The sequence below is a fragment of the Uloborus diversus genome, chromosome 2 (assembly GCF_026930045.1).
Source record: "Uloborus diversus isolate 005 chromosome 2, Udiv.v.3.1, whole genome shotgun sequence".
In the NCBI taxonomy this organism is placed as follows: domain Eukaryota; kingdom Metazoa; phylum Arthropoda; class Arachnida; order Araneae; family Uloboridae; genus Uloborus; species Uloborus diversus.
The window spans coordinates 175735237-175750756 of record NC_072732.1 but is presented as its reverse complement, the minus strand read 5'-3'; the positions used below and the strand labels follow the sequence as shown (position 1 = coordinate 175750756).

Here is a 15520-nt window from a genome sequence, read left to right as displayed (position 1 = left end):
GAAGTAAATTTTTGAATTCAGAAAAAAAAAAAAAAAGTGGGAAATCCTCACTTTAACTTTTGATGGGGTTATGTGAAAAATGAAATATTTTACGAATGAAATACTTTCTATTCAATCGTAAAAAAATATTTTTTAACAAATGAATGAGTAAATAAAATGATCATTGAAAAAAAAAAGAAAGAAAAGATAGTAAAAAACTTTTCACTAATAAATAAATGAAGTAATTAATTAATATGTGAGGAAAAATAAATGCATGAATAAAATAGTGAATGAATGAATTAAAGAATGAATTATTAATGTAGGAATGTAAATAAATTAGTTAATAAATGAATACGTAAGGGATTTAGTACATGATTGAATCAGTAAATGAAATGAACTGTTTCACTCTGCCTTGCATGCACTTGACTAACTGTAAAAAATATTAAAAACACAATTAAGCTTAATATAAACTAAATAAATAAAGCACCAAATATAAGAAGGTCCTAACTAATATTTAAAATGTTAATACTAAGAACTTCATCATTTGATAATAACAAAATAATGTTGACTTACGTCAGCAAATTAGTCAACGTTAGAGTGTCAATTTTTGAAAATATGCTTTGATCTAATAAATCTATTAATCTTTGATAAAATTTTTATCTGACTGGAATAGACTACATGTGAAACTAACTACATTGTTAAAATATTACCAGATATGTGTCGCTAAAAGTAGAGTAAATATTTCACCATTTCACTTTGTCCCACGTTCCCCTACTTACAGTGGTGGACATAATTATAAGACACTTATCTAATTTGACAGATAGCGAAAGAAAAGATTCAGAGCTTAAATTTTTTTTATCAAATGTGCCAAAAAAAATCAATTTATTCTGCTATCATATATAATTATTTTATAATCATGATATTTTCCTACAATTTAATGAAAACACTTAAAAACATAATGGACAAAATTATAAGACATGAACCTTTTCCAAATACAATGGTCAACATAGTTAGCAGACACTAATGGTCTAAAAAAAATAGTCTAACATAGCTATTCAATATTTGGTGAAGCCGCCATTGTTTTTTATAACATGAAAGACGCAATTCGGCATCAAATCTACCAGTTCTAACAAAATATCACAGGACAGCTCTTCCCAAGCGCATTTCATAGCATTCTTTAGGTTTGACACATATAAACTGACTTCCATTTTGGTAAATCGCACGAGCTAAGATCACATACAGGAGAACATAGATACTTTGAGCTGAAAGCCACTATTTTGTTTCGTGTGATGCATGAATTGGCGCATTATAGTGCTGGAAAGTGTAGTTTTCGCCACAAGAAGTTCACCGTATATGGCTAGTTGAATTTCAAGAAAATTCTTATACTTTTCGAAAGTCATTCTTGAATGCACGAAAATAATATCTGTTTTCCCTTGAGCCGAAAAACCAGTTCAAACCATTACTGAGCCTCCACCTATTTGGCGGCTCTTTAGTACATGTGGAGCAGACTTAGATAAAATGAAAAGCTTTCTGCGAACACAAATCCTAACTGGAAAATTTTCTGCAAATAATTATTTTGCCTAGCTCACCCTTGAATAAAAAATTAAATTTACATTTAAATATGAAAGAGACTAAAAAAAAAAAAAAAATGCTTTAATCATTTTTTTTGCAATGACTTATAGTTTGTACTTACTTTTCACAAACTGAAGAAAACTGCCAAAACCATTATTTTTTTCACACGTGTGCTTTAAAAAGCTTTTGAAAAAGGCTTCAACAGAAATAAACTGGGATTTTTTTAAATTTCCCTTAAAAAAAATGTTTTTTTTTTTTTTTAAATTAACGATATCAGTTTTAAAAAAACTTCTGCAGAGCCAAAGGTTTTCTGCGAACGTCGCTCGCACGTTCATCTATATCATGCGAGACTGATGAAGAGACTTTGTAAATCATGCTAATAACATTGAAATCCGTCAGGACCATCCTGGTTAAACTTTTCTATCATCAGAAAATAACATAGAGAGTACCATTTGGGGGTTTAGGCTATAGTTTGTTTAGCAAAGTTTAGACTGCCCATTTTTGCGCTGGCTTAGAAGCGGTAGTTTTTTGTTCAGTATTTTTACATTTCACATAGGAAGCATAGCGCAACACTGCTAATGGTTCTTCTCAAACAATTCAGTTTCAAAGCATTTTTAATGCCTGTAGTGGTAATTTTTTTTCTGTATAACAAGCGAAAGCACATGGCGTCTGTCTCTTGAAGACAAACAAGGAGTATGTCCAAAACTTTTAATCATCGATACATTAATTCCTCTTTTCAAAATATTTCTAATTGTGCATCTAAAGCTCCTCTGTAGCTTGCGGTATGTTTGTAAATGTGTGAAATCGGTTCTGACTTTATAACTGCATGCAGAAGATTTGCATATTACACATTATTTCTGAAAAAAGCAGGTGTTTTAATGAAAATGTTGGGGGCCATAATTTTATCCATGGTATTTTTATTTATTTTTTATTAATCTCTATTAAATTTTCAATTCTATAAAACAATTACTTGTGATAACAGAATAAATTGATGTTTCTGATGTACTTGATAAAACATTTTTATGCTCTGAATCATTTCTTTCACTTTTTGTCAAATTGGATAGGTGTCCTATAAATATGTCCACCACTGTAGCAATAACTAAGAAGTGAAAATGCAAAATCTCACAGAATACACAGAATATAATGAAGGAAGCTACACTATGCTGTTGTATTTCCAAGTAATATCAAGCATAATTTGATGACGTGCCACAGAGCTTTTTATTGATCTTACATATAAGCGTATCAATCCAAGCATATTGGGTAGGTTACATATAAACATAATCAATTTTTCAATTATTTATGCAAAATTAATAAAAATGCCCGGGCATTCCCTGATTAATTACAATTTTCCTGATTTCCTCTAACAAGTTTCAACTTCACCATCTTCCCCTGATTTGTAAAGTCTGTAGGAACCCAGAATAACATATTTCTGATAAAATTCATATAATGATTAAAACAAGACACACAAAACTTGCTAAATCAAACAAAATAATACTTACGACAAACATAAGGCATACTGATCAGCACCCATTCCTCTAGCTGGTGCCCGATATTTCCACTCACGGCCTTCATCGCTCATAATCGTTAGTTGATGCCCTTCAGAATTGCAGTGAGCTCGCAATTCTGCCTCAGATCCTACTATCACACTACAGTATGTGCAAAAATGATCCATTTTGCAAGTGCTGCAAAATATACGATTAAAATTAACTCAAAAATAATTGAAATGTAATTGTGATGTCAACTTTACAATTTGGAAGACCACTCTTGAAATAATAAATCAATGAAAAGCATTTTCAGCCAGAGGAAGAAGCAAATACAGATAATTGAAGCCAAAGAAGGTGATGATATATAATTCCTTTGTGGGTCATTCCACATCAAATCAACACAATTTTTGACAACATTTTACCTCACCCTCTCAGATTTTGATGAAATTTGGTACAGAGGTAGTGTTAATGTAGACATAATAAAATATAATTTTTTTTTTTTTAAATATTAAATGGTTTTGAAGATACAGCGCTGTAAAGCTACCAAAAACGGGTCAAAAAACGTGAAAGACCCAATTTTCAAAATGACCTAGAATCTTTTCTAATTAAGATAAAGAGTTGTGGCGAGTTTCATCTGACAGCACTTTTAATGACCTTTTCAATGATATACAGCATGGTTAGGTTTGAAAAAAATGTATTTTAATTAAATTTGAATTAAAATTTAAAATTCTCAAAATGCGCATCTTCAATTTCTTTCATTTTTTTTTTTTTTAAAATGCTTATACACTACTCAAATGGCTGTAGAAGTTTCAAGATGGGCTTACAATGGGTTCATGTTGAAAAAAATATTTGAATAAACCGCTGCTGGATTACATCACAATTACACCGTATAATATAGCATGGTTTTAGTATACCAGAAAATATTTATTAAAGGGATAAAACTAATTCGGTTTTACTTGCTAGTTAAATGCCAAGTAGCTTATTCTAAGAGCTTTTGCAGTCCATTTAATTGCATTTTTTTTATTTACTTGTCAGGTTCTTCATTTTGATACTCAATGTAAATTACACCAAGAAACAGCAAAAACCACATCCATTTTCATGTAAGTTGGTTAATCTTCCTATTTCAGGAATATCACCCCACCCCGACCTTCCCTAAATGGCAGGACTGCCTGTTGAAACATGCTTGAACTGGTAAATGTGGGTAAAAGTTTGTCAGTCGCATAACCTCAAATTTTAAATCTATCATTACTTCATTTTTTAAAATAAATTAATGTAAGAAATTTAAACAAATATTTTGTTCCAAGTAATTTTTAGGCTTTTAAATTTTTTTAAATATAAATAAACCTTATGAAATGTAATGAAATTAATTTTGAGGCATGCTTACTTATTATTTAAAAATATATATATGCAACTGATTAAAACCACGTTATCAATTATTTGAATGGTTAACTTGCTAGATTTAAAAAAAAGGGGGGGGGGGGAGTGCGTGAGCTATTTGGTAGTCATTAAGATGACCTCACATAGTTGAGAAAGAAAGATGAAAAAAGTAATAAATTTAGTTACCAGATCTCCATAAGGTTTTATTAGGCATAACCAAGCAAGAAGGAATAGAACTTTGTTTATATTAAGCTACATCTGGCATATGTAGGTCTGACACATGGGCTTCATTATAATGTGCATGTCTGGATAGATTTTGTATATCACCACAGTTCCTTGTTTTAAGCTCAGTGTCAATTCTGATCAGCCCCAAGTCAGATGTGTGTTTTATTGGAGTGTGTTAAACAGATAGGGAATATATTGAGTTTTTGTTGACTGCAGTATTATAGTGAATACAAGGAAATTTTAGTTTAAAATTCTTATTATTTTGTACATACGAAATTTAATATATTTAGTAATCACAAAAGTTGTTTAAGTATTAAGTTTTTGTAAATATAGGGTAAAATGTAAATATTATGTAAAATTTAAGATATGGCTGATCAAAGATACTTGACTGCACAGTATGTACAGTACTGAAACCTTTAATGTGTCTTTTTACGAGAATTGGGAGAGTCTCTGATTGATAAAAGGAAATCAGAAAACAAAGGTTATTCAGCAAATAAGATGAAAAAGATTAGTACTGCATTAAAATGCAAACTGTTTACTAATATTGAAACATCTTCTGAGAGTGAGCCTGAAACAGCTGAAGAAACACTTTTAAATAATTTGAAAACTAAATTCACAAATTCTTCTTCTAATGTTAACAAATTGATGATACTTACCTGCCTGCCTGAGTCATGTAGTATACGAAAAATTATGCAGGAATTCAATGCTCCTAATTACATGGTAAGAAAATAAAAAAAAACTCTTACAAGATAAAGGTATTCTGGCCAGCCTGAATCAAAAATCAGGGAAAAGTCTTCCTCCTAAAATTGCAGATAATATAAGAGCTTTCTATGAAAGTGATGAAATTAGTAGAATATTACCAGGAATGAAAGATTGTATATCTATTCGCACCGAAAATGGGGATAAAGTAAAAATATCCTAACGGTTGATTCTCTGTAATTTGATGGAAGCTTATAGATCTTATGAAGATAAATATCCCAACTTTAAGATAAATTTCTCCAAATTTGCTGAACTAAGGCCGAAAAATTGTGTACTTGCTGGAGTGGAACTCACACGGTTTGTGTATGCACCACCCATCAAAACGTAAAGCTGATGATTGAGAATGCAAAACTTGATTTGTTAACTGATGATAAGCTGAAGACTTATAAACATTGCATAGCTAAAATTATATGTAATCCTGCATCGATAGAATATTATTTGGGAAAATGCTCTTTTTGTCCAGGAACTAAAGAAATCAAAGACATGCTGGAATATTTGTTTGATGAAAACATGAGAGAAAAAATAACTTTTCGTCAATGCATATCAGTTGATCGTTGCAACCTGGAAACTATAGAGAAATCTGCAACAGACTTCACAGATTTATTTTGTGAAAAGCTTTTTGCTCTTGCTCGGCATGATTTTATTGCGAAGCAGCAAAGTTCATTTTTGAATGAAATTAAGAGTAAATTAGTAGATGCAGAATTTATAGTAATGTGCGACTTTTCTGAAAACTATAAATTTGTCCTACAAGATGAAGCTCAAAGTTACCACTGGGGAAGTGAACAAACCACAATTCACCCATTCATAATTTATTATATTAGTGCAGGAAAACTTGAACACATGAGTTTAGTTGTTATAACTGAATGTTTAGAACATAATACAGTGGCAGTGTATTGCTTTCAGAAAAAGCTGATTGATTTTCTAAAAGGAAAATTTGATGAGAAGATTAGGAAGATTTTTTACTTTTCAGACGGTTCAGCAGCTCAGTACAAAAACAAGAAGAACTTTACCAACCTGTGTTTCCACAAAGAGGATTTTAATATAGAAGCTGAGTGGCACTTTTCAGCCACTGCACATGGTAAGGGACCATGTGATGGTATTGGTGGTACAGTAAAGACGTTAGCAGCAAAGGCAAGCCTACAGAGACCTTATGATAATCAAATTACAACACCAGTACAATTGTATGAATGGGCTGTACAAAATGTTCCATCTGTCAATTTCGTTTATGTCACTCCAAATGAATACATGAGGGCAGTTCTCAAAAGGTGGGAACAAAAAAGTTAACTTTGAGCAATTTCAAAAATTTTCGAATTTGACATCAATTTTGCTTTTATTCTATAGTATGTATACCTAGAACACAATGTATGAACATGAAAAGACAGCAGGTATTTGTAAAAATTGTTAATTAGCAAATTAAATCAGCAGTCTGTAGGTAACAGATTTTGGACATTGTTGTCCTGTAGGTAACGGATTTTGTACATCATCATAACGTAAGTTTCACCATTTTTGACAATTGTTAATCTGATTTTTAACACGCTTTTATTAGCTTCACCTGTATGTATGTATGTATGTATGTATGTATCTTGTAACGGAATCTTGCAGCTCAAATTTCGCCCACTTCCTGCGATCGGATTCTTTTGAAATTTGGCACGCGACCTCAGGCCCGATGACAATGCAATATTCTATAATCAAATTAATTAATTAACTCTTTTAATTGTTAGTTTCCTCCAATTTTAATCAATATTTTGGCTACAAATCCAACAATGTAAAAAAGGAAAAAATTTAAAAAATACATTAAAAAATGCTCGCAAAAATTATTTAAAAATATCTACAAAAACGTTCAATTTTTCTGCATCAGACAAAATTTGTTCCAATGTTTCAAGGTAATTAGAACATGAAATATTATTGCTTTTAACTAATTTCATGCCAAAATTTAGGTGAGCCTTCAATTGGAAATTCATTGCTGATCAGATCATTGTTGAACAAAACTTTTATTCAAATGCATCTCAAATTTTCAAAGTAAAATAAATATGATTTCCGCAAACACACATCGATGACTCATAGTAGCTTCCCATCGGGGTGCCTTTGTCTTAACTTTAAGATTTTACATCGCACTCGTTTTATAAATAATTTCGTCACCTGATAATTCTCCAACATAAGACTAAAAAACAGAAAAATAAAATAATAGTTAAAAAAACTAAAAAAACACGCTTTCGTAGCAAAATGAACTAAAAAGTGAAAAATAATCTTTGGATGATAGTAGTTGACCAATCACTTGATTTTAATGTAATAAAAAAAGCGTGGGGGGCTTCTTATCAGTTGTCTTGAATTTCTTCCATTTGTTGTCCAAGCAAAAATGTAAATAGAAAGCACCCCACGCTTTTTTGTATTACATTAAAATTAAGTGGTTGGTCAACTACTATCATCCAAAGATTATTTTTCACTTTTTAGTTCATTTTGCTACGAAAGCGTGTTTTTTTAACTATTATTTTATTAACTTTTCCAATGAAAATTTTATTTACTACTTTTTAAATTTTGCAATTTAATAATAAAGAGGATATTAATGAAATACTTGAATGGCTATACATGCTGCTCCTTACATATAATAAAGTTTTGGAATGATTTTGAAGAAATTGATGCAAAGTTAAAAAAAAGCTTCAAATTAAAAATAATACAATTGTAAAAAGTGACATCAGTTTTAATAATGACTATTTTTTCTAATGTCATAAGAATTAAAATTATGTCTAAAAAAATTATTGAAGAAAGAAATTTGTATTTCTATTTGGGGATCATTAAATTATGTTTCCAAAAGAAAGAAGAGAAAAAGAATTCTAAAATAATAAAAGCGGAAAAAAAAAAAAAATGCTAGCGCAGGTGATAAAGTCGCCAAAACTGGTACAGCTGACGACTGTGTTGTCGCCAAGGGAGGTTTGCTTGGCGATTTTAGCGCAAAATTGCTTTCGGTTCGATCATAATCAGCCATGTTTCTACTGTAATTTATGTATTGTTCAATGTGTAACATATTAACTATGCAAAATACCAATGGATTAAAGAAGATAACATTATAATAACGTTTTTTATTGAGGTTAGAAGACAGTAGATCATCAAAAATTATGAATAAATGGACAGAATTATTTGTCGTCAAGATCGTAACGCCATTTGGACATCTCACATGTACGTTTAAAAAAAATTATTTTTCTTCTAAGATACTGCATAAAAGCTTATGAAAACACTTTTAAACAATTAAAAATTGATTCTGAGGCTCGATAAACACCTTTAAAATGAAAACATCATATACTTAGTTCTCAAAAAATAGCATTGTAAAGATCGTAAATTTTGGACATGCATCAAATTTCAAACTTACTATTTTCTAAAATCGTTTACAAAGTAAATAATCTGTCTTTACTTTTGTTATTTTTGTAAAATATTAACAAAAAATTATTCAGTGTAAGATTCATACCTTTAAATTTTTTTTGAAACATACGGAAATAATTTTAAAAAATTTTTCTTTAATGGTACATTTGCTCAGTTAACGTTTTGGTATGTCCAAAATTGCGCCTTTTAGCAAAGAAAATATTTTTTAAGGGCATTTAAAGAGCATTTTTTCCATAATTTATGTCAATTCTTGTCTCTATACAGTATTATAATTTAACTCAAAAATTTTTGAGTTAATTAAAATGAAAGTTATTTGGTGTTGAAGCTTCAAAGTTGAGGTCTGTGTTTGCTCCCACCTTTTGAGAACTGCCCATGAACACTGAAAAATTCCTTGTAAATCGTTTCAATAAGTCAATAACCATTAAAGGAACACAGAAGTTACATGGATTTATTCCCGTAGCGTCTAGTACATCAAAAGTCAAAGTCAAAACATTTTCTCAATCAGCAGAATTTGTTATTGAGAGAGTAAGTTCTTCAGAAGATAGGCTCAAACTTTCAGAAATACAAGGTTATGTATGTGTAATATATGAACATAACTGGTGGCTTGCATATGTGCTTGAGAAAAATGAAGATACTGATGAAGACAAAGTAACTTTCCTTCATCCAGCAGGACCTTCATCTTTTTCTTTTCCAACACAGCCAGATACACTATGGGTATCAGTCACTCAAATATTATGTAAAGTAAACCCAATGACTCCAACAGGTAGGGCATACACACTGCCAGAAATTGAAACTCTACAAGTTATTGAAATATTAAAAACTTTAAAGTAAAGGTATGCTCTGGTAGTAATTATATTTAAAATTAATACAAAATAAATTATTTGCTAGAAAAATAATTACAATAGGCTTTATTAATTTGTTCCTTCTATTTCTTAGAGTTTAAAGCATGTTATCTAATACCTATTTTGTGCTATCACTGCTTTATTCAATGATTTATTTTAATATAAACCACTTATAAGCCCACTTTCAAATTCATTCAGACATTTTAGTCAGCACTGAATAAACATTTATAATAATTTATTTATTTTTTATGCATAAATATTTTATTAACACTAAAACCATGTTCTATATGTTATAATTGTGTTGTAGATCCAACAGTTGTTTATTCAATGATTTTTTTAAACATGAACCCATTATAAGCCCATTTTGAAACTTCTACAGCCATTTGAGTAGTGTATAAGCATTTTTTTAAAAAAATTTAAAAAAATTGAAGACGCGCATTTTGAGAAATTTAAATTTTAAAATTTAATTCAAATTTAACTAAAATATTTTTTTCTTAGACCTAATCATGTTGCATATCATTGAAAAGTTTATTAAAAATTCTTTCAAATGAAACTTGTTTTAACTCTCTATTTTAATTAGAAAAAATTCTAGGTCATTTTGAAAATTGGTTCTTTCCCGTTTTTTGACCCCTTTTTGGTAGTTTTACAGCGCTGTATTTTCAAAACCGTTTCATATTTTTCAAAAAAAAAAAAATTTATATTTTATTATGTCTACATAAAGACAAACTCTGTACCAAATTTCATCAAAATCTGAGAGGGTGAGGTCTGATCACTGTGTTGATTTGACACGGAATGACCCTTGTGTCCCATTTTTCAAAAATTTTTACAGCACTTTTTTAGACTTTTCTTTTCATTTTCGCAGCATTTTAATTTTTTTAAAAAACTTTTTGATTAAAATCAAGTTTCATCTATGTATTAAATTTTTGAATTCTAAGATAAGTTTTCAGTGCAAATTTTCAAGAATACTACAACCTGCTATGCAGCTGTGTCAAGTTATCAGTGTGAGAGGCAGGTTTCCGCTACGGTCGCATTTTTTGCAAAATGTGAAAATACTATCTAAATTACAAAGATGAAGCACAGCATTTTTGCTCTTTTGCTCAAACGAGGGGGGGAGGGGGACGATCAGAGAGCATGGAGATACAGTGAAATTCTGTTATAACCAATACCAACACAACGAAATTTCTGTTCCAACGAACTAGATTTTGAGTCCCTATATAACTGCCATTATATTATTTGAATTCCATCACAACGAAATTCCCATTACAATGTACAAAATTTGCGGTCCCTTGAAGTTCGTTGTAACAGGATTTCACTGTATTCAACTTAATCATACTATAAATCTTAGTTAACTTGTAGTTTAAACTACTATTAAGTTCAACAATACTTTGTCTTAATGTTAAGTACAATACTCCTAAATTCTTTATTTCAAATTTAAAAAAAACACGAAAAACTGTGTATTTATTTCTTTAAAAATGTCGTGGCTGTAATTTGAATTTAGCTTTCAACTAGAGATGAAAGACATTGAGGCAATAAGAAAGATGTGTAAACATATACATCACCCTCTAACCTTTTATAGAATTTTGCTAAAGCTTTTTCCCAAATTTTAGCTTTTTTGCTAAAGAACTTTTGACCTCAGCTTTAACCCTGGTAAGAGGCATAGGAAAAGAAAATCCTCAATATTCACTTTAATGAGAAGTAGGATGGAATGAACAAAAGACATACAGCTTTACAAAAGGGGCATGGAAATGCTGTCACATCAGGTACAGAAAAAGTTCCTGTACCGAGACAACATTTCAGATTCTGGGTGCAATCATTTTCGTGGAATTAAGACTTCTGAGAGTGTGCAGTGTTGTTATATTGGACTACTTTTTCAGCAGCCTTGCTACTGAAATTCTCACACTACCTTTTGGGCTACTGAAAGTTAGAGCGATATTTTAAAAATATTCATCAATTTCTCAGGTTTTTTTGACCAAAGTTAAAAAGAATATAATTGTGCTACTTTATGTTGTCTGCAACTACTTTTTCAAGCATTTTGCATTACTTTCTTGCCTGAAAGTCTAGCAACCCTGCTCAATACTGAAAAGTTGAAACATTTTTTGAAAGGGATAGTATTGGATGCCTTTAATTTTAATAAAAGTACCAACATGCAAGCTACTAAAAGCGTCCTTTATACAGTCAGTTAGAGAATCTAGTGAAAATTTATTTTCAGCTGATGGTCTAGTTTTATATTGTATAAGTTAAAATTTCAGCAGAAAAGAGATTCACTGTCACAGCATATTGGCAGAGAAAAGCTTATTAGAGCAGTTGAAGCTCAAATATGAATTTCTTAGAAACTAATAGTCTGTTGACTAATTTGCAGTATGGTTTCAGGAAAGGTAAATTGTGTGCTACTAATTTATTGCATTTCTGTGAGAAGGTTTGATTTTAGATAACAAAAAGTGTGTTCATGTTGTTTATATTGATTTTAAAAAAGATTTTGATAAGGTACCGCATGTTGCTCTTCTCTGCAAACTAGCTGATAAAGGAATAGGAGGGAAAACTTTACTTTGGGTTAGAAATCAGCTGACTGGAAGGAAGCAAAGAGTAGCTGTGAGGGGAAATCATTTTAAATGGAGTGATGTTTTAAGTGGGGTTCCTCAGAGATCAGATTTTGGGCCTCTTCTGTTTATTATTTTTATGAATGACATTGATGAAAATATTTCTGGAAATATAAATTGTTTTGCTGATGATGTAAAAGTTATGAGGATTGTAGAGAATGAAGAATAAGTAAAATACCTTTAAGAGGATTTAGATCATATTACTAAGTGGGCGGATAAATAGAGGTATGGCAGTTAATGTAGGAAAATGTCAAGTGCTGCACTTAGGTCACGGAAATAAGAGTGTGAGTTATCGTTTACAGGGTTCAGTCATTAGTCAGGCAAAAAATGTTAACTGATCTGGGAATCTTAATAAATCAGGACTTGAAGTTTAGTCAACAGTGCAGCATTGCAAGTAACAAAGCCAACAGAATGCTTGGGTTTATCAATAGATCTATTTCAAACAAATCTAAGAAGGTTCTTCTGCTTTTACATGGGAATTTAATAAGACTCATTTCGAGTATGCTGTTCAGTTTTTGGTCTCAAACTCTGGAAAGATATTTCTGTATTGGAAAGGGTTCAAAGAAGGTTTACTAGACTTGTAATTGGACTTTCAGATTTAGACTATGATAACAGACTTAATATGCTTAATATGTATAGCCTGGAGCAAAGGAGAGTCAGAGGAAACATGATTCTGTTGCTCAAATTTATCAAAATGAAATAAATATGTTAATGGCTAAATTTTTACACAGTAAGCATGACGAGGGGTCATTGTTTTAAGCTATTCAAATCTCTGGCTAACCTGTAAATTAGGAGAAATAACTTCTTTAGTAAGGTCGTGGGCACTTGGAACAGCTTACTGGAAGAGGCGGTAATGAGCAAGGGGGAGGGTAACTTTAAGAAGGCCATTGATCTTCATTGGTGACTTATTAACTGACTAGGACCGACCTAGCTGGGCCCAGAGCTTTTTGCTGGTCGTCACATTTGTATTTAAATTAATTGCATCTGAACTTCTGCTTTAATATATAAGAGGGAGACTACTTTCAATTGAATTTTGACTTCATACCTTAAGTGAATTTCGTTTGGAAAACAATAATGTATATCAAGCTTTAATTAAATATTTTTTGTCATTTTTTGGGAATTTTAGAGCATTTTTACATTTTATTAGATCATCAACTTCTGAGCCCTGAAGATTTTTTTTTTTCCTTAAATATTACAATCAAACTAAATTTTTCATTTTACATTTAAAACATGAAGGTTGCAAATAAAAAGTACAGAAACACAAAAGAAAATGTTGCATTAAAACATTACATAAAACGAAAAACATTATAAAATTGCACACAAGATTTATCTGTAATTGCTCTGTTGTACAGTTTCAAGTAATAAAGCACACCACACGGGGGTTGAGGTTCTTGTTCCTTTTTTTCTTTTTTAAGCGTCAAAGAATTCTTGACTTTTTCAGAGTTTCAAAATGGAGCTGAGAACGAATTTTTTTAAGTACCACCCTTTGTTTTTAATATTGGGTATGATGAGCGATTCTCAAGAAGTTCACCATTTCAGGAGACTAAATACAATGGACATCGATATTTCCAGAAGCTGAATTACTACATTTAATACTTTTGTGAAAAAAATAAGAACGATTCATGAGTTTTTGAAATCAAATAGTATTTGATAACCATTGGAGAGACTGCACACAAATAAAGAAACCCAACACGAAATTGCTCCAATTCGTATTTTTAATCACAATTTTGGCATTATTTTGGGGGATCTTTCTTTTTTCAATTATGGAAATCAGTTTAGCTTTATCGTGTATAATAAAATGCAATGAATTCAGACTTTAAGAATTTTTTTAGACAAAATTGAAATCAAATGGAAGAAATGTAAGAGAAAACCACTTTTTCAATAGCATGTACACAATAAAATAGCTTGGAATGAAAATTATATTAATGCATATACCAATGTCAAAATAAACTTAAGACTTTTTGCTATTTTACTTTTTACTATAAAGTTAATGGCGTAAACTAGGATACTTACAGTGCTTTTTCTATTTTCTTCCAAAAGAATTAAAATGCTAAAACTAAATTTTAGAAATAAAATATATCATCTTTGTTACTTTACCAATCCAAAATGAATTGACTAGCGCAAGAATCTAAACTACCCAACATAAATAAATGAACGATCCCTTCTCAATGTTGCCACATTTTTGTACAGACTTGTGTTGTGTCCAGGGAGGTCTTCGTTTTGGCGTCAGGAGAGATCTTTTCGTCAGATTGAATAATAAGTTTAAAAGTAGCAATATAGTTCAAATTTTTTAAGATTAACTGAAGAAAAAAAATGTCATTAAACTTTTTTTTGACTTTGCTCGAAAATGTCCACTCACATTTCTATTCGCATTTGGCAACGTAAGTTTGACATGCTCGTTTTGTTGATCGGCCGAAGTGACTCCGCTGCCGGCTGCCCGGACTCGAAAATATAAACATTTCTTATGCTGCCGGCCGGTGATGTCATCTTATTCCTTTACCCCCTATTTGCCGCTCAAGAATGGGATCGTCCAGCGTCCAACGTGCAACGTGGGTAATGGTCAGGTATGTTCTTTTGTTTTAACGCATTAATTGCTTATCTTTAATTATGCCTTTTTTGATTTCAGAATAAAAAGCTTCAACACTTTCTTTGCTGACTTGATTTGGGTGAGAAATCAATTTCTGAAATTTGTATTGTTAAAATATTCTTTATTTCCAGGTTACCCTCATCCCGATGTAACGAATACTGTGAAGTAAGAATTGCAATTCAAAAGAAAGAATCAAAATTTAAAGTGATACGAAGTAAGTCATTTTAAATCCTCTCATTAGCATCTCAAACGAAATTAATATGTGTAGAAAAAGTGTAAGATTTAGTAGTATCTGCATTTTAATGGCAGCCAATCCATATGAATTGTCTCGATATTATTGTTTTAATTATGTGTTTTAATAAGGAGAAATTTAAAATCCTGTAACCTAGGCGTGTGTGTTACTTTATAGACATTGTAGCTAATTAAACAAATTTTTTTAATGGGAATATTTGGGGGGGGGGGGAATAATTTTGGAATGTGAATTATGTAGTATGAACAATTGTGTGTACGTTATTAATTATTTTATCCTTGTTTTAATCATAATCCTTTACTTGTGCTACCTTAATTTACTAAAATGTCGTTGGTTATAAAAAGCAAGTCTTCCTGAACATATGTGTATATATTTTATTGAAAAATACCTTTGTTCTGTTAATAATATTTTCTATTCAATTTGTTTCTCTTGCTGTATTTTATAAATTATTCAACCTTCTTTAATGAGAAATT

At 30.7% G+C, this 15520-nt stretch overlaps 1 protein-coding gene across 1 annotated transcript in view; it reads right to left on the bottom strand.

Annotated features, from left to right (window-relative positions):
• The window catches only part of LOC129216171 (probable helicase with zinc finger domain), a 52321-nt gene extending 37963 nt beyond the window's left edge, over window positions 1–14358 (bottom strand). The window contains 2 exon segments of the mRNA XM_054850342.1: window positions 3051–3233; window positions 14224–14358. Coding sequence (XP_054706317.1) covers window positions 3051–3223 — 173 coding nt within the window. The 5' untranslated portion in view covers window positions 3224–3233; window positions 14224–14358.
• Between the last annotated feature and the right edge of the window lie 1162 nt (window positions 14359–15520).